General features: G+C 35.1%; 4 protein-coding genes across 8 annotated transcripts; 2 read left to right on the top strand and 2 right to left on the bottom strand.

Annotated features, from left to right (window-relative positions):
* On the bottom strand, positions 1 to 7201 carry LOC131670009 (coiled-coil and C2 domain-containing protein 1-like). Its single transcript, XM_058945294.1, has 12 exons — positions 6776 to 7201; positions 6531 to 6663; positions 6339 to 6445; positions 5934 to 6243; positions 5445 to 5864; positions 4960 to 5370; positions 4514 to 4884; positions 4273 to 4448; positions 3936 to 4202; positions 3435 to 3473; positions 3077 to 3167; positions 1 to 2998 (listed from the first exon to the last, which is right to left on the bottom strand). Exons 1-12 carry the CDS (start codon positions 6842 to 6844, stop codon positions 2879 to 2881), a joined length of 2514 nt encoding a protein of 837 aa, XP_058801277.1. The 5' UTR covers positions 6845 to 7201; the 3' UTR covers positions 1 to 2878.
* Positions 7202 to 7787: 586 nt separating this feature from the next.
* LOC131670079 (ER degradation-enhancing alpha-mannosidase-like protein 3) lies at positions 7788 to 14766 on the top strand. 4 transcript variants are annotated; one of them, XM_058945435.1, is made up of 15 exons: positions 7788 to 7957; positions 8679 to 8965; positions 9037 to 9183; positions 9340 to 9379; positions 9458 to 9570; positions 9638 to 9791; positions 9914 to 10042; positions 10110 to 10281; positions 10357 to 10514; positions 10580 to 10684; positions 10911 to 11255; positions 11329 to 11898; positions 11973 to 12186; positions 12276 to 12388; positions 12785 to 14766. In XM_058945435.1, the coding sequence occupies exons 2-15, from the start codon at positions 8832 to 8834 to the stop codon at positions 13952 to 13954; spliced, it is 3564 nt and encodes a 1187-aa protein (XP_058801418.1). In that variant the 5' UTR covers positions 7788 to 7957; positions 8679 to 8831; the 3' UTR covers positions 13955 to 14766. The 4 variants fall into 4 exon arrangements, with proteins under 4 accessions (XP_058801418.1, XP_058801417.1, XP_058801415.1 ...); XM_058945434.1 differs by lacking the exon at positions 7788 to 7957 and adding an exon at positions 8037 to 8227; XM_058945432.1 differs by lacking the exon at positions 7788 to 7957 and adding an exon at positions 8037 to 8312.
* A 95-nt stretch (positions 14767 to 14861) lies between these two features.
* LOC131670082 (protein Rae1) lies at positions 14862 to 16849 on the bottom strand. 2 transcript variants are annotated; one of them, XM_058945439.1, is made up of 7 exons: positions 16731 to 16849; positions 16138 to 16414; positions 15884 to 16057; positions 15738 to 15809; positions 15385 to 15669; positions 15116 to 15310; positions 14862 to 15035 (listed from the first exon to the last, which is right to left on the bottom strand). In XM_058945439.1, exons 2-7 carry the CDS (start codon positions 16393 to 16395, stop codon positions 14949 to 14951), a joined length of 1071 nt encoding a protein of 356 aa, XP_058801422.1. In that variant the 5' UTR covers positions 16396 to 16414; positions 16731 to 16849; the 3' UTR covers positions 14862 to 14948. The 2 variants fall into 2 exon arrangements, with proteins under 2 accessions (XP_058801422.1, XP_058801423.1); XM_058945440.1 differs by lacking the exon at positions 16731 to 16849 and adding an exon at positions 16502 to 16697.
* Positions 16850 to 16941: 92 nt separating this feature from the next.
* Positions 16942 to 21055, top strand: LOC131670081 (mannose-1-phosphate guanyltransferase alpha-A). Its single transcript, XM_058945438.1, has 5 exons — positions 16942 to 17292; positions 17389 to 17965; positions 18050 to 18326; positions 19544 to 19808; positions 20289 to 21055. Exons 1-5 carry the CDS (start codon positions 17256 to 17258, stop codon positions 20387 to 20389), a joined length of 1257 nt encoding a protein of 418 aa, XP_058801421.1. The 5' UTR covers positions 16942 to 17255; the 3' UTR covers positions 20390 to 21055.
* The last annotated feature ends 255 nt before the right edge of the window (positions 21056 to 21310 follow it).

Raw genomic sequence — 21310 nt, 5'->3', positions numbered from 1 at the left:
CTGAAGTGTCGGATGGCCTTTTGACTTTACGCGGACACCGTTCGTCGTATAGCGGGCGTCAGCGGAAATCCGAGCGTTTTTATTCAGTTTTATTTTCGGCAAATTAGAAAGAGAGAGAGAGAGAGAGAGAGAGAGAGAGAGAGAGAGAGAGAGAGAGAGAGAGAGAGAGAGAGAGAGAGAGAGAGAGAGAGAGAGAGAGAGAAGAGTTTGTACAGGCTTCGCGCTTCGGTGATTCAAGTGTAAATGCTCATTATATTGGCCGAAGAGATGTAAGCGCTGAGATTGCGAAATGCATGCACCCGAGATAGACACGGAGAAAGAGAGAAAGAGTTGATGGAGAGAGAGAGAGGTGTACCTGTGCGCATGGATGCACCGTGGTATTTCCATCGCGCAATTATTTGCTCGGCAGCGGCTATAATGATTGGCAAATAGAAGAGATCTGCTTTCGAGCTGATTGGAATGTACAGGTAAAACATTGTTTAGCTCTTCTATAATGCGCGACCATCGTGATTGCAAGGACCGTGAAATTGCGCACAAAGTTATTTCCAAAGAAATGAGTTCACCGCGTCGCATTTCCTTGACAAGTGCGCGACGTCGTTACATATATCTTCGTGGAGTTAATTTTGAACGGACTCGATTTCACTTCAAACTAGAGTTTTTGTAAACATCGCGGCCGCGAGATAAACAGCGCTATATGTCCAATCGTGTTCTCGCACATCTAACGAATAAATAACTTGTCGATCGAAGACTATGTGTGCATCGTGAGTCTTCAAAACAATAACTTATCAGCTTGATAACGCACAATTTCTAAAAACGAAAAAATTTTCGCAAACAAACGAAGTCAATTCAAAGATTTTCCTCTCTAAACACGGCGAGCAGCTGCCGATAACAAGACCGTGCCGATAAAGCGCCCGAACATTGTTATTTCCATATCGAAAAATCTCGCTCTCCGTAGACGTCGATCTACAAAACCGACACGATTATTTTGAAACACAAGCCCGCCGGAGCTCATTCGCGATATCCAGTAGCCGCGATGAAGTTAACAAAAAGAAAAAAAGGAAGGCGCTCTTTGTCGCGCATTGCAAAGATTAGATGCGCGGCTTCGCGGTAGGCAACTGGAGAGTGGCACACGAACGCTTTTTTATTGGACTGGAAACACCGCGTGCGCCGTTACACACTCGCGCGGCAATTAGATAATGCGGCCGGAGCGACCATTGCACGCCGTAGAGCGGCGATAAGGCAGGGAGCACGCGTACGTGTATATATACACGCGCAGGCCAAATAATCGCACGTGTCCTTCGAGGAAAAATACGCGAGCCATTGTTCTCTCTCTCTCTCCCTCTCTCTCTCGGCGGACCAACGCGAAAGGGTTGAGAGAGTCGGTAAACATCGTTAATTCGCTAGCCCGCAAGTCAACAACGCTGCTGGACCGTTAGTAATTCGACGGCAAACTCGCGCGCTCGCGACTCGTCTGCGCGCCTGCCGCTCGATTCTTTGCTCCGTCTTCCTATCCTTTTTCACGCGGGGCTGCATGCTGAGGTGCGAGAAATGCGTGTTTGTCGTGCACTTGCAAGCAGAGCTGCAGCGACGTCCCACGGTGCGCTGTGCTCGTCGAGGGCGCGATGCACGTGACGTCAAATCGATGCGAGGCTGCTGACTTCTTTCATTGAAGATACGTACCATTTTTTTCTTTCGCTGCCGGTGCGGAGAAAACGTAGTTCGTTAATTAGGAGAAATGATCCATTATAAAACATTAATTGTACTCGTCTCTAAATAGCATTCACATTTTAGCTATAAATTTCAAGTTCTAACGGTAAGGAGAATCGCGTTATTAAAAAAGACGTTCGTCTCTCAAATTTACGTTTACATACGCCAAAAAAGAAATATTGGTTTTTTAACATACATAGATTATGATTAACGATGAAATACATTGTTTCATTCATAATACTAATTAAAACGTTCGGATGTAATCTCTATAAAAAAATAACACAAAAATTAATTTAAATGTCTAATAATCAATTTGCAAATGCGTTTGAAAGAAAATTTGAAGAAAAGAAAACCAGTTGCGCAACACGTGTAAATACAATTTACAAGGCTCATCGGAAGCAAATATCGAAATCAAATATAAGCCAAATAACCATTGATACACCGTGAATAGAAACAGACAACATGTAAAATGTATCAAATGGCGCGGCAGCAGCAGCAGCAGCCGAATAGCCCTTGAATTACGCATCACTTAAACCCTTTAGCAAGCGCGTGTTGGCGCGCACAATAGTCTATAGTTGCAGCCGCACACACGGGTCGTCCGCTTGAAGCGTTTACCGCGCTGCTGCTCACAGTGCGAATTTCCACAGCACGGAGAGAATCAAAGAACCAACAACGAGAGGAGTAAAACGGGGGAGGGGGTTGCCTCCCGCAGTGCAGGCCGCAAATCCAAAATAGCTAGCAGCAGGAACGATTACCGGACAATAGTTTGTTAGTGGAATTCACCTGATGTATTGTTCCTTGGAAAATGCCAAGTCAGCTGCGTGAATTACTTTTTTTTTCTGCCTAGCACGAGAGGGACGCTTGTTGAATAATATCTTCTTTTTTTGTTTTTCATCACAGAATATCGTATATTCTTTTCTCGCTCTTATTTTTTTAATACAAGAACATTTACAAAGCGTTGTGTTGCGAATATAAAAATTAATAATCACCACGTAAAATAGTAATTTAAAATGACAATATCGACAACGGGCGATTAACAAAAATAATACTTTTCCCGCTTGTGTATTTACATAGTATTGTTTTTTACGCAGCAGCTGGGAGAATCTCGATTATTATTTACAAGTTTCCCATAGCGAGAAAAGGCTTTAGAAGCATCTATAAGGCGTGAACGTTAGTGGTCGATTGCTAACCATTTGTCGGTGTTTTGTTCAATTTGTTTCGTGAGAATAGGATTTCGGAGGCGGATTTTCACTTCCAATTTACCGCCTACAGCCTTGCGTCCATCCATCAACTGTAACATTCTTTTTAATTTTAATAACTGCTACTAACTGATTGATATAGATGCACAGCGATAAACTAATTTACTTACTAAAAATGAATCATGTAAGATGCATTTAGTTTCAAGCGGCTGAAGCTTGATGTTCACAGTTCCTACAAGACTGTCAGCCCGGAAAAATCCTCTAAAATTATAAATATACATGACCGTTAAATAATATTCGATAACCTATCTTGAATATAAAAAGATTCGTTGCTCTACGAGTTGCTCGTGTACAATTACTAATTAGAAAGAAAATTGTATATAATAAAAAAAATATGAAGAACAAACCAAATTGCATAGGAGGTTAATATGAAAGTGTAAAATATAAATAGCGAAATAGATACCGACAAAAATATCGTCGATCCATTATCAAGCTATTCTACTTGACACTCTCGTGAAACTTGCATACCTTGGATGAGTGCAACACAGGATAGGATTCCACGAGCATCTGCAAGCAACGTCCTATTCTAGGTATCTATGGTAGTCAATTAATTAGGCCAATTCTAAGGAACTAACTATACATTTTCATTACTCAAAATTTGTTGATGTTACACGTTGAACATTTCTCGAGCATAAAATAAGCATCAATTGAAATTTGATGAAACCTTATGATGATAAATGGATATATAAAAACAAGCTTTTAAACAAAAATCCAAAATTATAAATGCATTTGCAGCAAGAAGCATAATTACTTATGAATAACTTCTTCAATCAGTTAATCAAGTAATGTTTATCTATTATCATGCAAAACAAACGATAATAATAATGATTGCATATTATCTGAATGTCGAAAAATTTCTTTTTATAAAAACAAAATAACAAATACCACGGTTCTATGATTGTGGACAAATTCAGTATATTCTTATTAATTTATGTAAAATTAATTTTGAAAAAAGAACGTATACTTTACTTTTTAGACCAAACTTGGCATTTTAAAGCATGTCTCTTGAAAACCCTCTGGCATTGTCTTGATTTACGATCGATGATTCCAGTCAATGGAAACACTGCATTATACTCTGGACTATTAGTATCTCTAATCGTTGAAGTTGTATCAGTCGATGGAGTATCGGTAGGCAACGGCAATTCAAATATAACGTAAGTATCATTTTCTTTGGTATAATTTATACCCCTAATTATTGATATTTCTATATCTGCGTCAGTTAGATCTGTGCAGCTCCTAAAAAGATTACAATGTATGCTAAAGTACACACATTGAAACAAAAAAAAAGTGAATTGAAGTAACTTACTGCACGATGGAATACGTTTTGATTTCATAATGATGTTGTGGAGGTGGAAGACCATCTCTCTTTTTTACTCTAACCATGTCTAAATCTTTTGTGTATTCTAATGCTAAACGACTCCACTTGTTACAACTCGGTACATCACCAAGAGCTTTGCAATGATCTCTTGTAGTCAGGCACCACTACAACACATAAAAAATGCTAAATTTACATCCATCACACATTTTTTACTATCACTATTATTTACCTTAATCTGCTTTTTTAACTGAGTTTCGAGGTTATCATAAATTTGTTTATCATCACCAGTAGCCTCAGAACAATCCAACGACGATATGATAGTAAAACCGTCATCACTGAGTTTCACAGATTCAGTGTCTTCTTCGTCTAACTGAAGTTTTGCATTGGGGGATAATGGGATAGATTTCATGTCTACTGGTAGACCAGACATGCTAGCTTCAATTAATGGATCAATCCCTTTTGCTTGCCGTAAATAATCTCGTGCTAACTCCATATCACCATCCTTTTTAGCTTTCAAAGCAGCTATTTTTAATTCACGTTGACGGTGTTGTAGCGCCTCGATTTGTTTATCAACTCGTGTTGTCAATTTTTTCTTCTTGTCTGTTAAAATAATGCATTACAATTAATAAAAATTGTTGTAGTCATTAAAATGTAAGTGCAATCTTTAAAATATACCTGAATTTGTTCGAGGAGGAACAACTGGAGTTTTTCTTGACGGATTAGGACTCGGCTGAGGACTTGGTTTTGGACTTGGTTTTGGACTTGGTCTTGGACTCGGTTTTAACGGTTCATTTGCTTCTCTTGGTTCTGAGGGTTCTACAATGGTCGGTGCTAGTTTAACAGATGCTGGTTTAGCTTCACTAAATGCAGTTAATGAAGGGTAACCCGGAGGTGCAGGCAAATCTTCTACAAGAACTGGTTTTCCTTTAGCGTGTAGTTTTAAAGCATCTTCAAATTGTTTGCATATGCGACCATAACGTCGAGCTTTCGATGAGTTTCCTTCAGTTTCGGCGACTGTCTTGGTGCGACGATAAACTTCTAAGCGTTCTTTCAAAGCTGCTTCTAGTGATTGCATATTTGGCTCTACTGTTAAAATAATTGAAGACCATGTTTATTCATGAAAGACTATTGATTAGTTAACAATTGAACAATTGTTTTACCAGCTGGATTAGGTTGAGTAGCTTGCTGGCTTTCATTCTCCTGCTTTCCATCATCAGATATTGGCTCAACAGTAGCTGATACACCAGGCAGCGATGGACTTGGTGGCATATCGGACAAATCAACTGTTTCACCATGTGAGACTGCATTTATCACAGCATCAAATTGTTTAGTAATTTTGATATTCTTCAGAGCCTCATCGTGATTGCCAACTTTTTTCCAAGCTAGAGCCGCAATCTTGTACTCTTTCTGACGATTTGTTAGAATGTTCAATTTTTCAGTATCTACATTTACTGGTGATGACTCTTCAATCTTTTGTTCTGGCTCAGCTGTAGACTGATCTACTGTTTCTGTTTCAGGAGAAATAGGTTCAGAAGCTGATGTTGACTGTGAGGTTACTGTATCTTTTGGGGCTAGTATATCTAATATCAATAAAATTTACTGTTATAACTACTCATTATTATTATTTTTTTCTAATAAAAAAATGTTACCTGCTGGTGGTTTTTCAGGAGCAGTTCCTATTGCAGATGGTGAAAGTTCAGGTGGAATTTCACTCTGATCAATTTCTCCACCTGCCCTACTAGTAGCCAGCAAATGTTCCAATGTTTTGATTCCTCTACCAAATCGTCTCACTTTACTCGTTTCATTCTCAGATTTAGCTTTCTTTTCAGCAACCTTATACATTACCAAGCGCTGCTCTAATAGTTTAGTAGTCTCATTTGTAACAACATCTGATGGTGGTTCAGATGTATCTGGTGCAAGTTCTTCAACTTCACCCATAGTGATAGCTTTCAACTCATTCTATCAAACAAACATTTTTTAATTTTTAAAGATGGTGTAAGTTTTCATAAGCATAAGCTTGTGCTTAAATAGTATAAGCTTTAAGATTAATTTACCAATAGTTCTGGATCATCGTCGTCACCTGACAATTCTTCATCAGACTTAATATCTTGCAAGCTTTCGTTAACTAATTTGTCAATATCAACTACTGGCTTGGGAGGAGCTACAATTGAAAACATTGTAATAACATAAACATAAACATTGCTGTTTTTATAATAAATTTTCAGAAAAAGGTTGTATATAATTACGTTTTCTACGAGCTAGTTTTCTGGGTTCATCGCCAGCAGTCAATGCAGCCAGCTCAGCCTCCAAATCCTCATCATCACCATCATCCATTGATCCACCAATGCCATCTAAATCTGGGACTTCAAAAATACCAAACTACAAGAAAAAATACTTGATTAATGTCGAAATTGTGCAATAAAAACATCTCACAAGATGATGTCATTAACATTAACAATGCTGCTAAATCAAATAAATTTTAAAAAATAACCTGAGCTAGAACATCAGGATTTCTGGGCCGTCGTTCTTTCTTCTCTTCCTTATTTCTCTTGCCGAACATTTTGTCGGATGTTGATAAAAAATATGAGCTTTAAAAATACTACCTGTAAGCTGGAACTTCTTTAATTAGCAGAAATTGATAAAATTGGTAAAACACATAACTGTGAAAACGACTAGTCGCAAGGCATATTACCCTACATATATATCTAGTATAATCAACCAACAAACAAGTTAATCAAAATACGTCACTTCGTACGACTACAACCGTAAGATTACTGTGTAACGTAACATAAATTTATTTAATTCACACAGGTGTAGGCACCAAGTTTTTGCACAATGCAGTCGGCGCACTGGACAGTTGCACACTCACACAGCAAAATGAAGTTTAAAACTTCAAGAATTTTTATATTTTTTTATAAATTCAGTGAATCTAGTGTTTGTAGCAGATATAAATAATTAAATACTCAAAATATAAATAAAATTGTTAAAATATGACTTTATATATTTTATTAACGGGATACTTTAAAAGTTTATTGTTATTATTTCTTTTTAATGTTCAATACTAAGCTATTAAAAAAATCAATTATTTGAAATAATGCAACCTTAACAGTTTAAAGTTTAGGTTACAATTATATACTCAGTTATTAGAATGAAATTTATTTGATTTCTTTTTTTATATATTTTTTGCTTTCGAAATATGTGTCTCAATCTCAAAGATCCCTATAGCGCAGTGGTCTTCACACAGATCGATGCGCGACTGCGCAGTGGTTCAAAATATTACTTTGAAAGTGTCAGATTCTTCTGTAAACACCCTTATTATATTTTTTGAACTATTACAAAGATAAAATAAACGTTCTGTTACAAAGTTGGTTACACAATATTACTGCTACAAAAATCTATTGTTTCCAAGATACCAATAAGCATGAATGTATTTTACAACAAAGTTAAACTTCTATATTTATTTTGAAAACAATTAAAAAATCTTTGAAAATATAACCTCAACAACGAAAGTTTGTAATGAAAATTTGTAACGAACGATTAAACACCAAAAACTGTTATTATTGAAAGACAAGCGGACAATCAATTATAATATAGAAAATTATAAAAATTTACTACGGTGGATGCGAATCATCATAAAAATTAAAACACTTAACGTTCAGCTGCGCGCGCAAAGGTGAGCCATATTTTCGTAGGTTTTTATCTCGTATTTTTTCGCTATAGTGTATGTACATTTTGCAAAGACGCGGAGGCAATATCGCTAATACCATTCGTCGTCTGTTGCTTTCTGAATTTTTGAGTTAATGTTAGTATTGATCAATAATAAAGTATTGTTTATGGATATCAGCTCTGATTGAAGTCATCGTAAGTGGTTTGGAAAAATATCATCATCTTGTGATGTGATAGCGAATAAAGGCCATATCGGATCTACTATCTTTCTCCACTGGTAAAGAAGACTTTCCAAGCAGTCACATTCATACACACGCAAAATCGTGCGCCGCCACATCATTCGTCCTTGATAAAAATATAATGTAATGTACATTTGAGTATCGTAAGCGCGATCATCAGCACAACTTATATTTTTTACGCGATACTTGTTATTCATAGGATCAAAAATTAAGCAATTGTATAGCCATCTGTTTGAAGATTCTGATTGTGTACATTGACCTCGATTAACCATTGAGATATAGTTTTTGAAGGTTCTTACCATCAATGCTTATTTACGAGTTTACAATTTTTTCTAGCGTGATGAGACACTCGTTATTCGGTTGTTTTTCAGTTTTTCTTGAGGGATGTCTGATTATTTTTCCCACTCTCTTTCCAATGTTTTGCCCAATTCAATTAAAGATCTTATGTCTGGAGTTTGATTGATAAGCACATCTATTTGTCAATTACAGAGAAGCTGAAAAGAAAGATGCTCAAGTTCCAGTGGTACAATTGAAAAAAACTGACTTCAGTTGATTGCAAGACGCACACTTTGAACCCAAAAATGAGTATTGTTTTAATAGTGACCTCTTGACAAAGCAAGAGACATAAAAAATCAGCTCACTATGGCAATAATATCACTTTCTTATCATGGCTGCATGCTGTTGATGGCCTTTGCATGTATAGTCCAGGGAACTATGGAAATGTTTGATGATGGGCGGATAGAATACATGAGCAGAGAAGAAAGACAGTTACTTAAGTAGGTTTTTTTTTTATGGAGATAAACTCATCAGAACTAAGCATAGATGCTTAACAATTCATTTTGTACAGACAAGAAGCGAAGGAAATGTTCTATCATGCCTATAATGCTTATATGGATAATGCATATCCTGCTGATGAATTGATGCCATTAAGTTGTAAAGGAAGATATAGAGGGTCAGAGCAAGATCGAGGAGACATAGATTCTGTTCTTGGAAAGTGAGTTGAAAATAATTTATTATCAATTTTTTATATGTCAGAAAGAATTTTTCTTACATTTTTTACATGTAAATATTATGTGAAAAATGTTTTTCTTATCTATATTAGTCTGCAAGTGAGATAAGATAAATTATAAATATATTTTTGTTATTTCAGCTTTTCCTTGACATTAGTTGATACTCTTGATACTCTTGTGGTGAGTTTCAATAAAAATTAAAATTATTTGGAATTCTCTTAACTATTTTTATTAAATAACTGATGATAAATATTCCAGGTAATGAATGATTTAGCAGAATTTGAAAAAGCTGTGAAGCTTGTTATTAAGGGTGTTACATTTGATACAGATGTTATAGTTTCATTGTTTGAAACAAATATACGAATATTAGGGTATACCATTTAATTGAAATTCAATATATTGTCAAAATCACAATTTTAATAAACTATTCATTTTTAGTGGTCTTTTGAGTGGTCACGTTTTAGCAGATTATGTAAAGCAAAGAGAAAATGCTATACCTTGGTATAAAGGTGAACTGTTGAATTTAGCCAAAGATTTGGGATACAGATTCTTACCTGCATTTAACACAACTACTGGAATACCTTTTGGAAGAGTGAGTGTTTCAACCTTCTGAATAGTTTTTTTCACAAATGTTGAAGAAAAAATTTGAATTATATTATACTATATATTATACTTTTTAAAAGTGAATTATATCACAAACTAATTGACTTGCAGATAAATTTGAAGTCTGGTATGAAAGGAGTACCTTCAGAAATGATGAGAGAAACTTGTACAGCATGCGCTGGTAGTATGATTTTAGAAATGGCTGCATTATCAAGATTGACTGGAGAGACAGTATTTGAAGTAAAAAATTGTTGTAACTACTTAACCAGTTGATATTTTCAGCATGATAATTTCAATATTTGTACAGGAAAAGGCTCAGAAAGCTATGGACGTTCTATGGAAATTAAGGCATCGAGGAACTGACCTGATGGGTTCTGTACTGAATGTTAATTCTGGAGACTGGGTTCGTAGAGATTCTGGTGTTGGAGCTGGAATTGATTCTTATTATGAATATTGTTTAAAAGCTTACATTCTCCTTGGTAAGCTATTTTTGCACATTGGTAATTATTGTTTCAAGGTTGAACATTTGTAGTAGTGATTTAATTATCTTTCAGGTGATGAAAAATACTTAGGTCGTTTTAATAAACACTATTCTGCTATAATGAAATACATTAGTCAAGGACCAATGTTATTAGATGTTCATATGCACAGGCCAAATACAAATTCAAAAAATTTTATGGATGCATTATTAGCTTTCTGGCCGGGTTTGCAGGTACAACTTAGATTATTATTTTATTAATTCTTTTATAATATTTTCACGAAATATTATTTCTATAGGTTTTAAAAGGTGACATTAAACCAGCAGTAGAAACACATGAAATGTTGTATCAAGTTATGCAAAGGCATAATTTTATTCCAGAAGCATTTACCACTGACTTTCAAGTAATATTACTAACATTATTCCTTTTACTGCTAAGGGGAGTGAGACATTAGACATGTAAATTGATCACCTCTAATTACGTTATCTTGTTTAAGTTATTCTTCTTTCTTTTAAATTTTTTGATTTTTAATTTTAAATTCAATGTTTTTTATTTGAGATGATCAATTAGTGTGTCCAATTACAAACTCCTTTCTAAAATAATTAAATATTCAATGACAAAAATTATAGGTTCATTGGGGTCACCATCCTTTGAGACCAGAGTTCTTAGAATCTACATACTTCCTGTACAAAGCAACGGGTGATCATTACTACTTAGGTGTCGGTCGCAAGGTTCTCAAAAGCCTTCAAACATATGCTAGAGTGACCTGTGGATTTGCTGCCGTTTCCGACGTGAGAACAAATAAACACGATGACACTATGGACAGTTTTGTACTCTCGGAAACCTTTAAGTATTTGTACCTCCTATTCGCCGATCCTAATGATTTGATACTCAATTTGGATGAATATGTATTCACTACTGAAGGTCATCTTTTGCCTCTTTCTTTGGCTTCAGTAAGATTTAATGCTACAAAGGTAAATATCTTGTTATACAAAAAACTTGCGAAAATTTATTTTATAACAAAATTACATTTTGGATATTTTTCAGGATATTGAACGAGAAAAAGTCCACGTAGAAGAAACAGACCGCACCTGTCCAAACAGTGTACATTTATTCCCAGCTTCAGTACGCCAACCTTTGCGTAACATGGTAGAAGATGTTTGTCCAAAACGACTAGCAAAGAAAAGACTGAGTGCCTCACAATTCATACCGTCCAACCTTGAGCACTGGAAACTCCTTAGCGATATGGGAATTACCATTCTTACCCTCAGTGACGGCAGCATTCAACTGTTACACACTTTTTCGAATGCCAAATCACCTCAAGATGCCGAGGAGGGTTTACTGTTCATGCAAGAGATGGTTGAATTGAGCAAGTCACAGTCACATCAACAAGAAACACAACCAGTGCAACTTACTTTTATTAAACCAAACACACAGCAAAAAGTTACTTTATTAGCTGGACCTGCACAATTCGGATGGGATTTAAGAAACAAAAAGATCGCTGGAAGAGTTCTATTTGCTATTCCAACTTTTGGATGCGAGGAATTACGAAATTCCGAGATTTACAAAGGAATGATTGTTATTGTTGATAGAGGCAACTGTATGTTTATAGATAAGGTATAACTTTTTAAGAGCTTTCGTTTTAATAGATAGTTTTCATTGAGCTTACAGTAGCATTGCGCGTTTTACAGGCTAGAATTTTACAAAAGGCAGGAGCTATAGCGGGAATAGTATTTGACAATACACCGTCATCCAGTGTTCACAATTCACCAATGTTTGCCATGTCAGGTGATGGAAAACACGTTGACGACGTGACTATTCCTTTTATATTTCTCTTCAAAGCGGAAGCTAAACAATTACTTCAAGCTCTTGTTGACTCTCGAGGCAATTTATATGTGACCATAGGTAGTTACTCCTTTGTAGAGAATATAAGCATATTACCACGAACTGTAATGGACATTGTTTAATAATGTTTTGCATTACTTTTTTTACAGGAGGCTCTCTGCCCAAAGACGAAGTTCAATTGAAAGCTCCGACAGATCAGTCAATGTTTGAGAAATTGAAGGGCACGTTAAAAGATATATTAAGCAGACAATTAGCATCGCAGGTTTGTATTGTTTCGTGCTTAACTGTCATCTATGTAAAGAGCTTTAATCTTTTGCTGCGAGAGATAGCGCTGCTTGTCTTATAAGGACTGATTCATTTACATTCAAGAGCTTATTTTGTAATGCATGTAAGGATATATATTTACGTAAAACGTCTTCCCAATTAACAAAAAGAATATTTGCGCACGTCTTATCGTTAGTAGTCATGTTTTTTCTATTTTATGATTTTATCGTCAATGTTTGTTATTTTACGTCTTATTAATCGAGTATTTTATGTTACGCTTTAGTTGCATATATATTTTTTAGTTTGCGTGCGTATATGAAATCGCAAGTTTTCCATTTATAATAAGTTCAAAAACTGAAATGAAAGAACGATGGCGTTTTTCTTTTCCATTTAGAATTCACCATCAACTGCAACATTGAATCAAGCTGTTGAAAGTGTAACGTCTGACCAAGAGCAATTACTTTACGCTTATCTTCAAGCAGACATAGAAAAAACGTCAGAAAAGTTGGTTCGAATAAGCACCAATATACAAAGAAACTTTGACTTAAATAAACTATTTAACAGTGTACCTGTTGACGTAACAAATTGGTTACTGATGAGAAAGCTTTTGGTAAATGAACTCTTTGGTACCATGTTACGAAATCAAGGATTTGTAATACACACCGAGGGAATCGAGAAAGCTTACTTGTTGGTCATGAGAGACAGAGGCATAGACGAGGAGACGCTTAGTAAGGCTAATATATCAGAAAAAATTGTCTGGTTCATGAAAGAATTGAGCGAAGTACCGCCTGATCTAACAATCGTTGCTTTGTATGCTCAATTTCGTTACGAAATCAACAAGCAACATTTGCTATCTTATTTATTTAGAGATGCTGCATATAATATCAAACAGTTTCCCGATTTAGATTCAGTCATGAAGTCTGAAGGTTTTAGCGAGTCGTACGTAACGGAACTCATGATTGAAAAGTTTGGCGATATACTTAATAGTGCACAGTCGCAGGAGTTTCAGAAATTTATGAAAAAGTATATGCCTATTGTTATTCGTTACATCATTGATTTAAGCTTAAACGTTACATCCAAAGGCAATTCGGAAATCGACATTTTTTCTATATACGACTACATAAATAACGAAACGGATCTGTCGATTGTCAAAAGTGTCTTTGTCAATTCTAAGTCGACGACAAACACAAAGAAAACGGCTGAGATTTCGAAGACGAAGAAAGGTGTCGTACGCATTGAATTACCTACCGAGATAAATGTCGAAAATGAAAGTAGCTCTGTTAAACAAAAAGCACAGAGAGGAGATATCGAAGTTGATGATCGCGTACAATCAAGTATAATCAAGAGAATGGATGGTAACAAAATAAAAAATGTAAACGAACAAATATCATTGAAAGACAAGAGCGAAAAAGCAGTTGAAAAATCAGTGCCTATTGTTCCAGTTAAAGACTCTGAAAGTTCTAGTGATAAGAACAGTAATGAAGTTCCGTTGACGATGGAAAATTACGAGCAGTCAACCGTCGGTAGTAAACGAAAAAGAAAACATGCTCACGATGATTTATAATAACAGATTGTTTCACTGTTGATGTAATCAACTGCTTTATAAAACTTCAGTAAATCAAAGATCATTTTTCCTGTCTACAGTCGATGATAATTCGTTCGACATTGTCACAGATATGTTCTAGATGCATATATGTTTTTACGTACTGTAAAAAAAGTGAGATATAAATGTTCATAGAAATCACTACACAGTGATTTCTTAAGCATATTGTAATACCTTCGTATAAAGTTTGATCGCTCTTCGAAAATAAATTAAAAAAAAACATGTGTTTAACTGAAGCCAAAGTTTGCTTTATAAAATTTTTAATTAATACAATGTTGATATTTGAAGTATGTATAATCGTCTAATTATTAAATCACTGTACAGATTAATGTCATAGGACATAAGAATATAAAAATATCTGTAAATTAACGATTTTCACATTCTACAAAACATTACTACTAGAATGTACATACTTGTGGTAATTATAATTTCATAAATTTTTGTACAGTTATTTTTTTATTTTTCCTGAAAACATTTTATTACCAACTACGATGTTGTATTTTAAAAACAAAACTGCAGTTTTACACTACGTAAACTTTTTAAATATATATAGAGAAATAAAAAAATAAGACATTGTACATAAATATATAAACGTAAATTGTGAAGACTATTCACATTTGCCAAAAAATTGTTAATGTATCTATAACTCATCGAATAATTGCTTTATCGTATAATTGACTGTACATACCACATAAATGTCTATTTCAATTGTAAAGTAATTATTAATATATTGTACGACATTTTGGTATGAAAACAGAAAAAAGCTGTGAAATAAAATCTGTTATATAAATTTAATAATTTTAATACCGTGTTTTCTCCATTCACAAGTTGGTAATACTCGATATGATCAATCATCAAAACAATATGATTTGGTAAAAAACTGTTTTATTTGAAAATTTGTTTTTTCTTTCACAAAAGTTACATCTAAAATATACAGAGAATTAATTCTAAATGTTCACGATGTAGTTCTCGGTTTCAATTCATCATAACAAGGTCTGAGGAAAATGTAGTTTTTCTTCATAGGGTTGTAAAATTCATAACCCTGTGTAAAAAAATTAACAATGAATGAGTTAATACCGATATTTTCCATTTCTTAAAAATAATATGGAATTTACTTTTTACCTTAGACCAATCATAAGATACAGAATATGCAAAAATTTGGCCATTCTGATTGAAACAGCAGCTAGTAATTGGTTGTTCCATAGTCTCAGATGGCTTCAATTTTGTTCTAGCATCTTTGTCCCAAAAACTAAACGTGCCATCACTACCAACTGTTGCCAAAGTGCCATGTATTGGGTGGAATGCTATATCATTGACCTAACAATATTGAGAATGCATTAGGTATAGATTCTCTAAAGAAAAAGTACAAAAAGAAATAATAAATAAAATACCGCATAAATATCTTGATAACCATTAGGCGCTCCATTTGAACGATGACATTTGAATGTAAAATTATCCTTTGGATTTGTTGGGTTGACATACTGAATAGCAACGCGGCCTTCTACACTACCTAATGCATAACCAGTTGGTACTTTCTTTTTGTCCCGAAAAATGGCAACACATCTATGTTGATGTTTCAAAGGTGAGTCAATACGCTTGTATTCTTGTGGAGTATTTTCTAATGTATAAACTATCAATCCTCTTCCAGCTGTTCCTACCACTGCCATTGGATAATCCTAACGTTATTTGATAAATATTTGATTATTATCTAATTTCCTGCAATTTATTCATTTAAAATACTTACAACATCAGCACAATAGCATCTCTCAGGCAAATTAATTGTTAACATTGGATTTGGTGATCTAGTGTCCCAAAACTGAAATGAATATTTAAAGTATCAATAAACAATAAAATGTTTAATAATATGGATAACATAGTATAATAATCAACCTTCAAAGTTTTATCCCAAGATCCGGTCATTAAACATGTGTAATTTGATCCCTTGATCCAATGGCAAGTTTTTATAGGAGCATCATGAGCTGCAACTTGAATTGATTGATTTGAAGCTAAGTCCCAGCATTTAACCATTTTATCAGTGGATGCCATGAAAACTTTGGTTCCATCCTGCCAAAGTCAATTTATAAAGTTAACATTGACATGGCTTGAAATATTTTTCTTCCAATCTTTTAGGATATAATACTTACATCACTCCAACAAACATCCAAAATAGGTCCAGTCATACTTTGCATGGATTTGGGAACAGTTTTTCCAGACTGTTCAACTTCCCAGCATCTGACATTGCAATCCCAAGATCCAGCGACTAGAAAATTTTGAGGAATAGTTGATGGACTAAATGCTAAACTTGATATTGAATCATCTGGTGGTGAAACAACTTCAAAATCTTTCATAGGATTTGCAGTTGAAGGTGTTGTAGTAGCAAGTGTCGTACTTTGATTGAACATTGTAGTAGCTTATATGAAACTGGAAATAATTACATACTTTATGAGCACAACGTTTGACTGAATATTGACAATGTAAAATTATAATTTACTTTGTAGAAAATATTACATTAATGAATCACAAAAATCAAATTGCAAACATCATGTTTAAAGAGAAATCGACATTATTCAGTATTTGCATGATCATTTGCAATAATTACAATCACAAACATTTATGAATAGGTTAGAAAATTCGCCAACACTGCGATTTGGCATAAAATGTACCGGCGTATGTGCCGGCACTCATGTGCCACGTTATCAAATGAAACTCAAGAGAAATATGCAACGAGTAATTTTACCTGACTACAAACAATTGCCACTAAATAACAATCAGCTTTCCCGCGTTCGTCATTTACACATGTAAACATACTCACACGAACGAAAGGATAGTGTATTATATATATTTGTTCATTGTTATATATTACGTAGCTGCGCGCGCACGCAGTGCACACCTTAGTGGTGTACTGCTATATAGTATAGTCATCGTTCGTTTACACGTCATCAGGATCCGGATTCAGCAATAATACAGTAAAACATATCCATAAACGTGGAAAAGATTCGCGGTTTATTGACAAGAGATCCTATGCACTGTTTACAGAAGCATTATTTGATCGATAATAACGTGTTTTATGGAAGAAAAGTGGTATAGTTGCTATAAAAAGAGGCTTGTCCGATTACAAATGTCATTCCTTTTGTGACAAGTGAATTTTGTTTTGAAAAATAGTTGATTGCTATTGTGATAGCGAACATTTTTAGTTTTCACCTTTTTTATTTCTTTTAGGCAAAATTTAGAAGTTGCTTGATTTTTTACGCTTATTTTCATTATGAAGGCTGTTATTCTTATTGGAGGTCCTTCAAAAGGTAATATTATTTAAGTATCTAACATATCCAAAAATTAAACAACAGACAAAATTGGAATGTAATGATTTTTATAAACTAAAAATTGCCCATTTTTAGGTACTAGATTCAGGCCTCTATCACTGGATATACCAAAGCCATTATTTCCAATTGCTGGAATACCTATGATTCAGCATCATGTTGAAGCATGTAAAAAAGTATCTTGTGTTAATGAAGTTCTAATCATAGGTTCCTATAATGCTGCAGACATTCAACCATTTGCTGATGAAATGTCTCGCAACAATGGCCTTATTATTAGATATCTACAAGAATTTACACCTTTAGGTACTGGCGGAGCAATGTACCACTTTAGAGATCAAATAAAAGCTGGGGGAGAAAACAGTTTCATTATTTTTAATGGTGATGTTTGTGCTGATTTCCCACTGGCAGAACTCCTACAATTTCACAAATTAAGAGGAGCTGTTCTTACAATTATGTCAACAGAAGCAACAAGACAGCAGTCTTTGAATTATGGCTGTCTGGTTTTTAATAATGAAGGCTGTGTTGCTCATTATGTAGAAAAACCTTCAACATTTGTGTCAACGCAAATTAGCTGTGGTATATATATAGCAACCAATGAAATTTTTCAAAGAATGGCTGATGTTTTTTATTCTGATCGACCTCCAGCAAAACAGACGTAAGTTACTTAGCAATTTTTATTTTTACTCTGAACAATTCTATAATCTTGTAATAATAATTGAAAATTATTTAAAAATTTTAGAATAGCAAATGGTTATGGCAAAGATTCTGGTTACATATCGCTAGAGCAAGATATTATGACAAAATTGATAAGTAGTGAGAAGTTGTTTGCACTACCAGTGACAAACTGGTGGTCGCAGGTGAAAACTGCTGGCTCTGCCATTTATGTAAACCGTCATTATTTAACTCTCTACAAACTGCATAGGCCTGAGAGATTAGCCTCGGCGACAACTAGCAAATGTCAAATTATAGGCGACGTTTACATTCACCCTACAGCGTCAATTCATTCCACTGCCGTTGTAAGTATTTTTAGCTCATGATATGACTCATCGTTTATTTAATTATTGGACAAATATGACGAGATATGGGCGTCATTTTTCGATAAGAATAGTTTTGTCTTTTCTTTAAATTTTGCAGTCTCTTTATCAATGAAATATTTAACAAAATAAACGTGAGATACGACAAAACAATCATATGTTTAAAGATCTTTAAGTAATATAACATGCTTTAACAATTGCAAAACAGACAATATGTGACATACGGAAAGATCTTTCAATGTGGTAGTTAATTAATAATACCAAGCAATATTAACAGAGATGAATTTTCTTATAATTCGAAAGTTGAATATCTAATGTCATACTTCAAATTTATTGATCCATAAAGATTGATTACCGATATAAAAAGTTTATTATCTAATCGCGTGAGATTAGAATTAAAAAAGTATCAGATAAAGTAATATCAGCTGTACATAACTATAGGCATAAAAATAACTTTATTTTTAATTTACCATTACGGGTGATTGAACCCTTGTCGCTTTATTTGAAACCTTTGAAAATATATCAAATGCACTTGTGTAGACAAAGAATAATTAAAAATCGAGAGACTAGCATCATTGACTATATGAACACTACCTTTCCTAGTTTGGGAAATAATAATATTGAAGCACATGTGACGTGCTAGTTTAGACTTTAAACAACACTTCGACACAGGTATTTTAATAGGAAGCGTTATTTTTAGTTTTTAATTAAGCCTGCTATGTAAATTTAGTGTATTTCGCTGAAAATTGCTACAATTGTTATAAGTATACTCAACTCGTCGCATTAAACTGTCGGAAGCAAAACGCCCTGGTATTTTGGTTTGCTATCATACGTTTGAATAGGGTTTGATTAATGCGTCAATTTAGCAATTTCAGTCTCTCCGATGAATGGCGCCCACTCTTGAACACTTTACATTCCATTCTTACAGTAAATAATTATAAGTTATAATTGACCATCGATTACAGAGAATTGTAACTGTACAATGAAGTTTTTCAATATTATAATAATCTAATTATCAAATGAAATGTTTGGCAGATACCTTTACTTGCGATAATCAAATTTATTTAAAAATTAACGATCTTTAAGCATTCACCTATGCAGAGCGGAGAATATTCTCTGACCTGACGAAAAAAGTAATCAATTGATTTTGATTTTACGCATGATTTGCCTCACCCAATGGTTACTTCTCCAAATTGCAGTTGGGACCAAACGTATCGATAGGCGCGAACGTGTCAATCGGCGCGGGAGTTCGCATCCGAGAGACGATAGTGATGGATAACGCGCGCATCCAAGCGCACTCGATCGTCCTCTATAGCATCGTTGGCAAAGACAGCTGCGTGGGCGAGTGGGCGCGTGTCGAAGGCACACCCTGTGACCCCAATCCCGACAAGCCTTTCGCCAAGATGGAGAATCGCCCACTTTTCAACAATCACGGACAACTCAACCCTTCGGCGACGATCCTTGGTAATTATCATTTTTTCCTTCAAACGTCCGCAGCATTACTGTCGCGATCTGGAAGTCGACGAATCATTGAGCTTTCATTCGCTGTGTATTACCTTTCGAGGTGGCTTTGGTAAACTTTCACATCGGGTTCATTGAGGCCCAGCGTTTTAACAAATTGAAAATAAAAATGACGTTCGCGCAGAATATGCCAATAACAATGTCGTCCCTCGAGAATTGGAAGCGGGCCTTTCGTCAATTCGTTCTAATAATTTGTACGAGCGCACGAACACCACCAAAGACGCTTCGGCGAGATAAACAAGCCGCAGCGCTTTGCATGCGCGCGATAAATCATTCGAAAACTCAAAAGCCAGTGATTTGTAAACGTTAACATAAAAATAAAAGCCTCGCTATTGAATTAGGGATAAACACTAGTCTCGCGGCGGCCTGAAGCGGGCGCTAGATAATTATGTAAGACGGCCCTCTATCATTCTTATTTTTCAGGGTCCTGCGTGAGTCTGGCTTCCGAAAAAATTCTGCTGAATTCTATAATATTGCCGCACAAAGAGCTAACTAGAGACTTTAAAAACGAGATCGTATTGTAAGTTTGATATAAAACTCATATCTACGCAGGTTGGACATCGACGCATCGTTGACTGTACAATTGTTTCCATGAATATATGATCCAACGATGATGTCGCAAGCAATCTTTTTTACAAAACGAGTATGCATAATAGTGACACTATTGTTTTTACAAAAGATTTGTTGAGTTTGTTAATTTTAATGAATAACTATGATAAATATCACGCGCGCACACACACACACACACACACACACACACACACACACACACACACACACACACACACACACACACACACACACACACACACACACACACACACACACACGCACGCACGCACGCACGCACGCACGCACGCTCGCACGCACGCACACACACACACAAACCAATATCGCAAGCTGCAATTTATAGGCTTATATTCATTAATAAGTGTTTGTATTGTAAGATTATAGAGCAAGCACAAAACAAAGTTCAGTTATATATTATTCCGCACAATAATCTTCTTTCTGTGAATACGTGAATATCTATTGCAATAGACAACAAAAAAAAACATCGCTGTTTACGCGACATAAAATCTTCGAGCTTCGTTTATTTTACTACTCTGAATGTTTATCCTTAAAAGCGGAAAACGGACGCTTTTTGTACATAAAAACGAAAGAAAACTGTAATAAACGAATTTTCGTTAAAACAGACAGGCCTCGAGACTTTTGCGCATTGTGTGTCCCCTCCTTCGTCAGCGGACAATCCGGTCTACGAGTATCCTCTCTTTGGAGAAAATAAGCGCAGCGCATAATAAATAACGTCGCCCGCGGGCCGCGCGTCATACCTTAATCGGCTAGAAGCCTCTAATCGCGGCATAACTTATGCGCCACTAAAAAAATCCTCTCTCTCTTTCGGACTGGAATTCAAGCGAGGAGAGAAAAAAAGGAAGTGATAAAAGCCA

Source organism: Phymastichus coffea, unplaced genomic scaffold, assembly GCF_024137745.1.
Source record: "Phymastichus coffea isolate CEN01 unplaced genomic scaffold, Cenicafe_Pcof_1.1 PCOF00099, whole genome shotgun sequence".
NCBI lineage: Eukaryota > Metazoa > Arthropoda > Insecta > Hymenoptera > Eulophidae > Phymastichus > Phymastichus coffea.
This window is presented reverse-complemented; position numbering and strand designations above follow the sequence as displayed.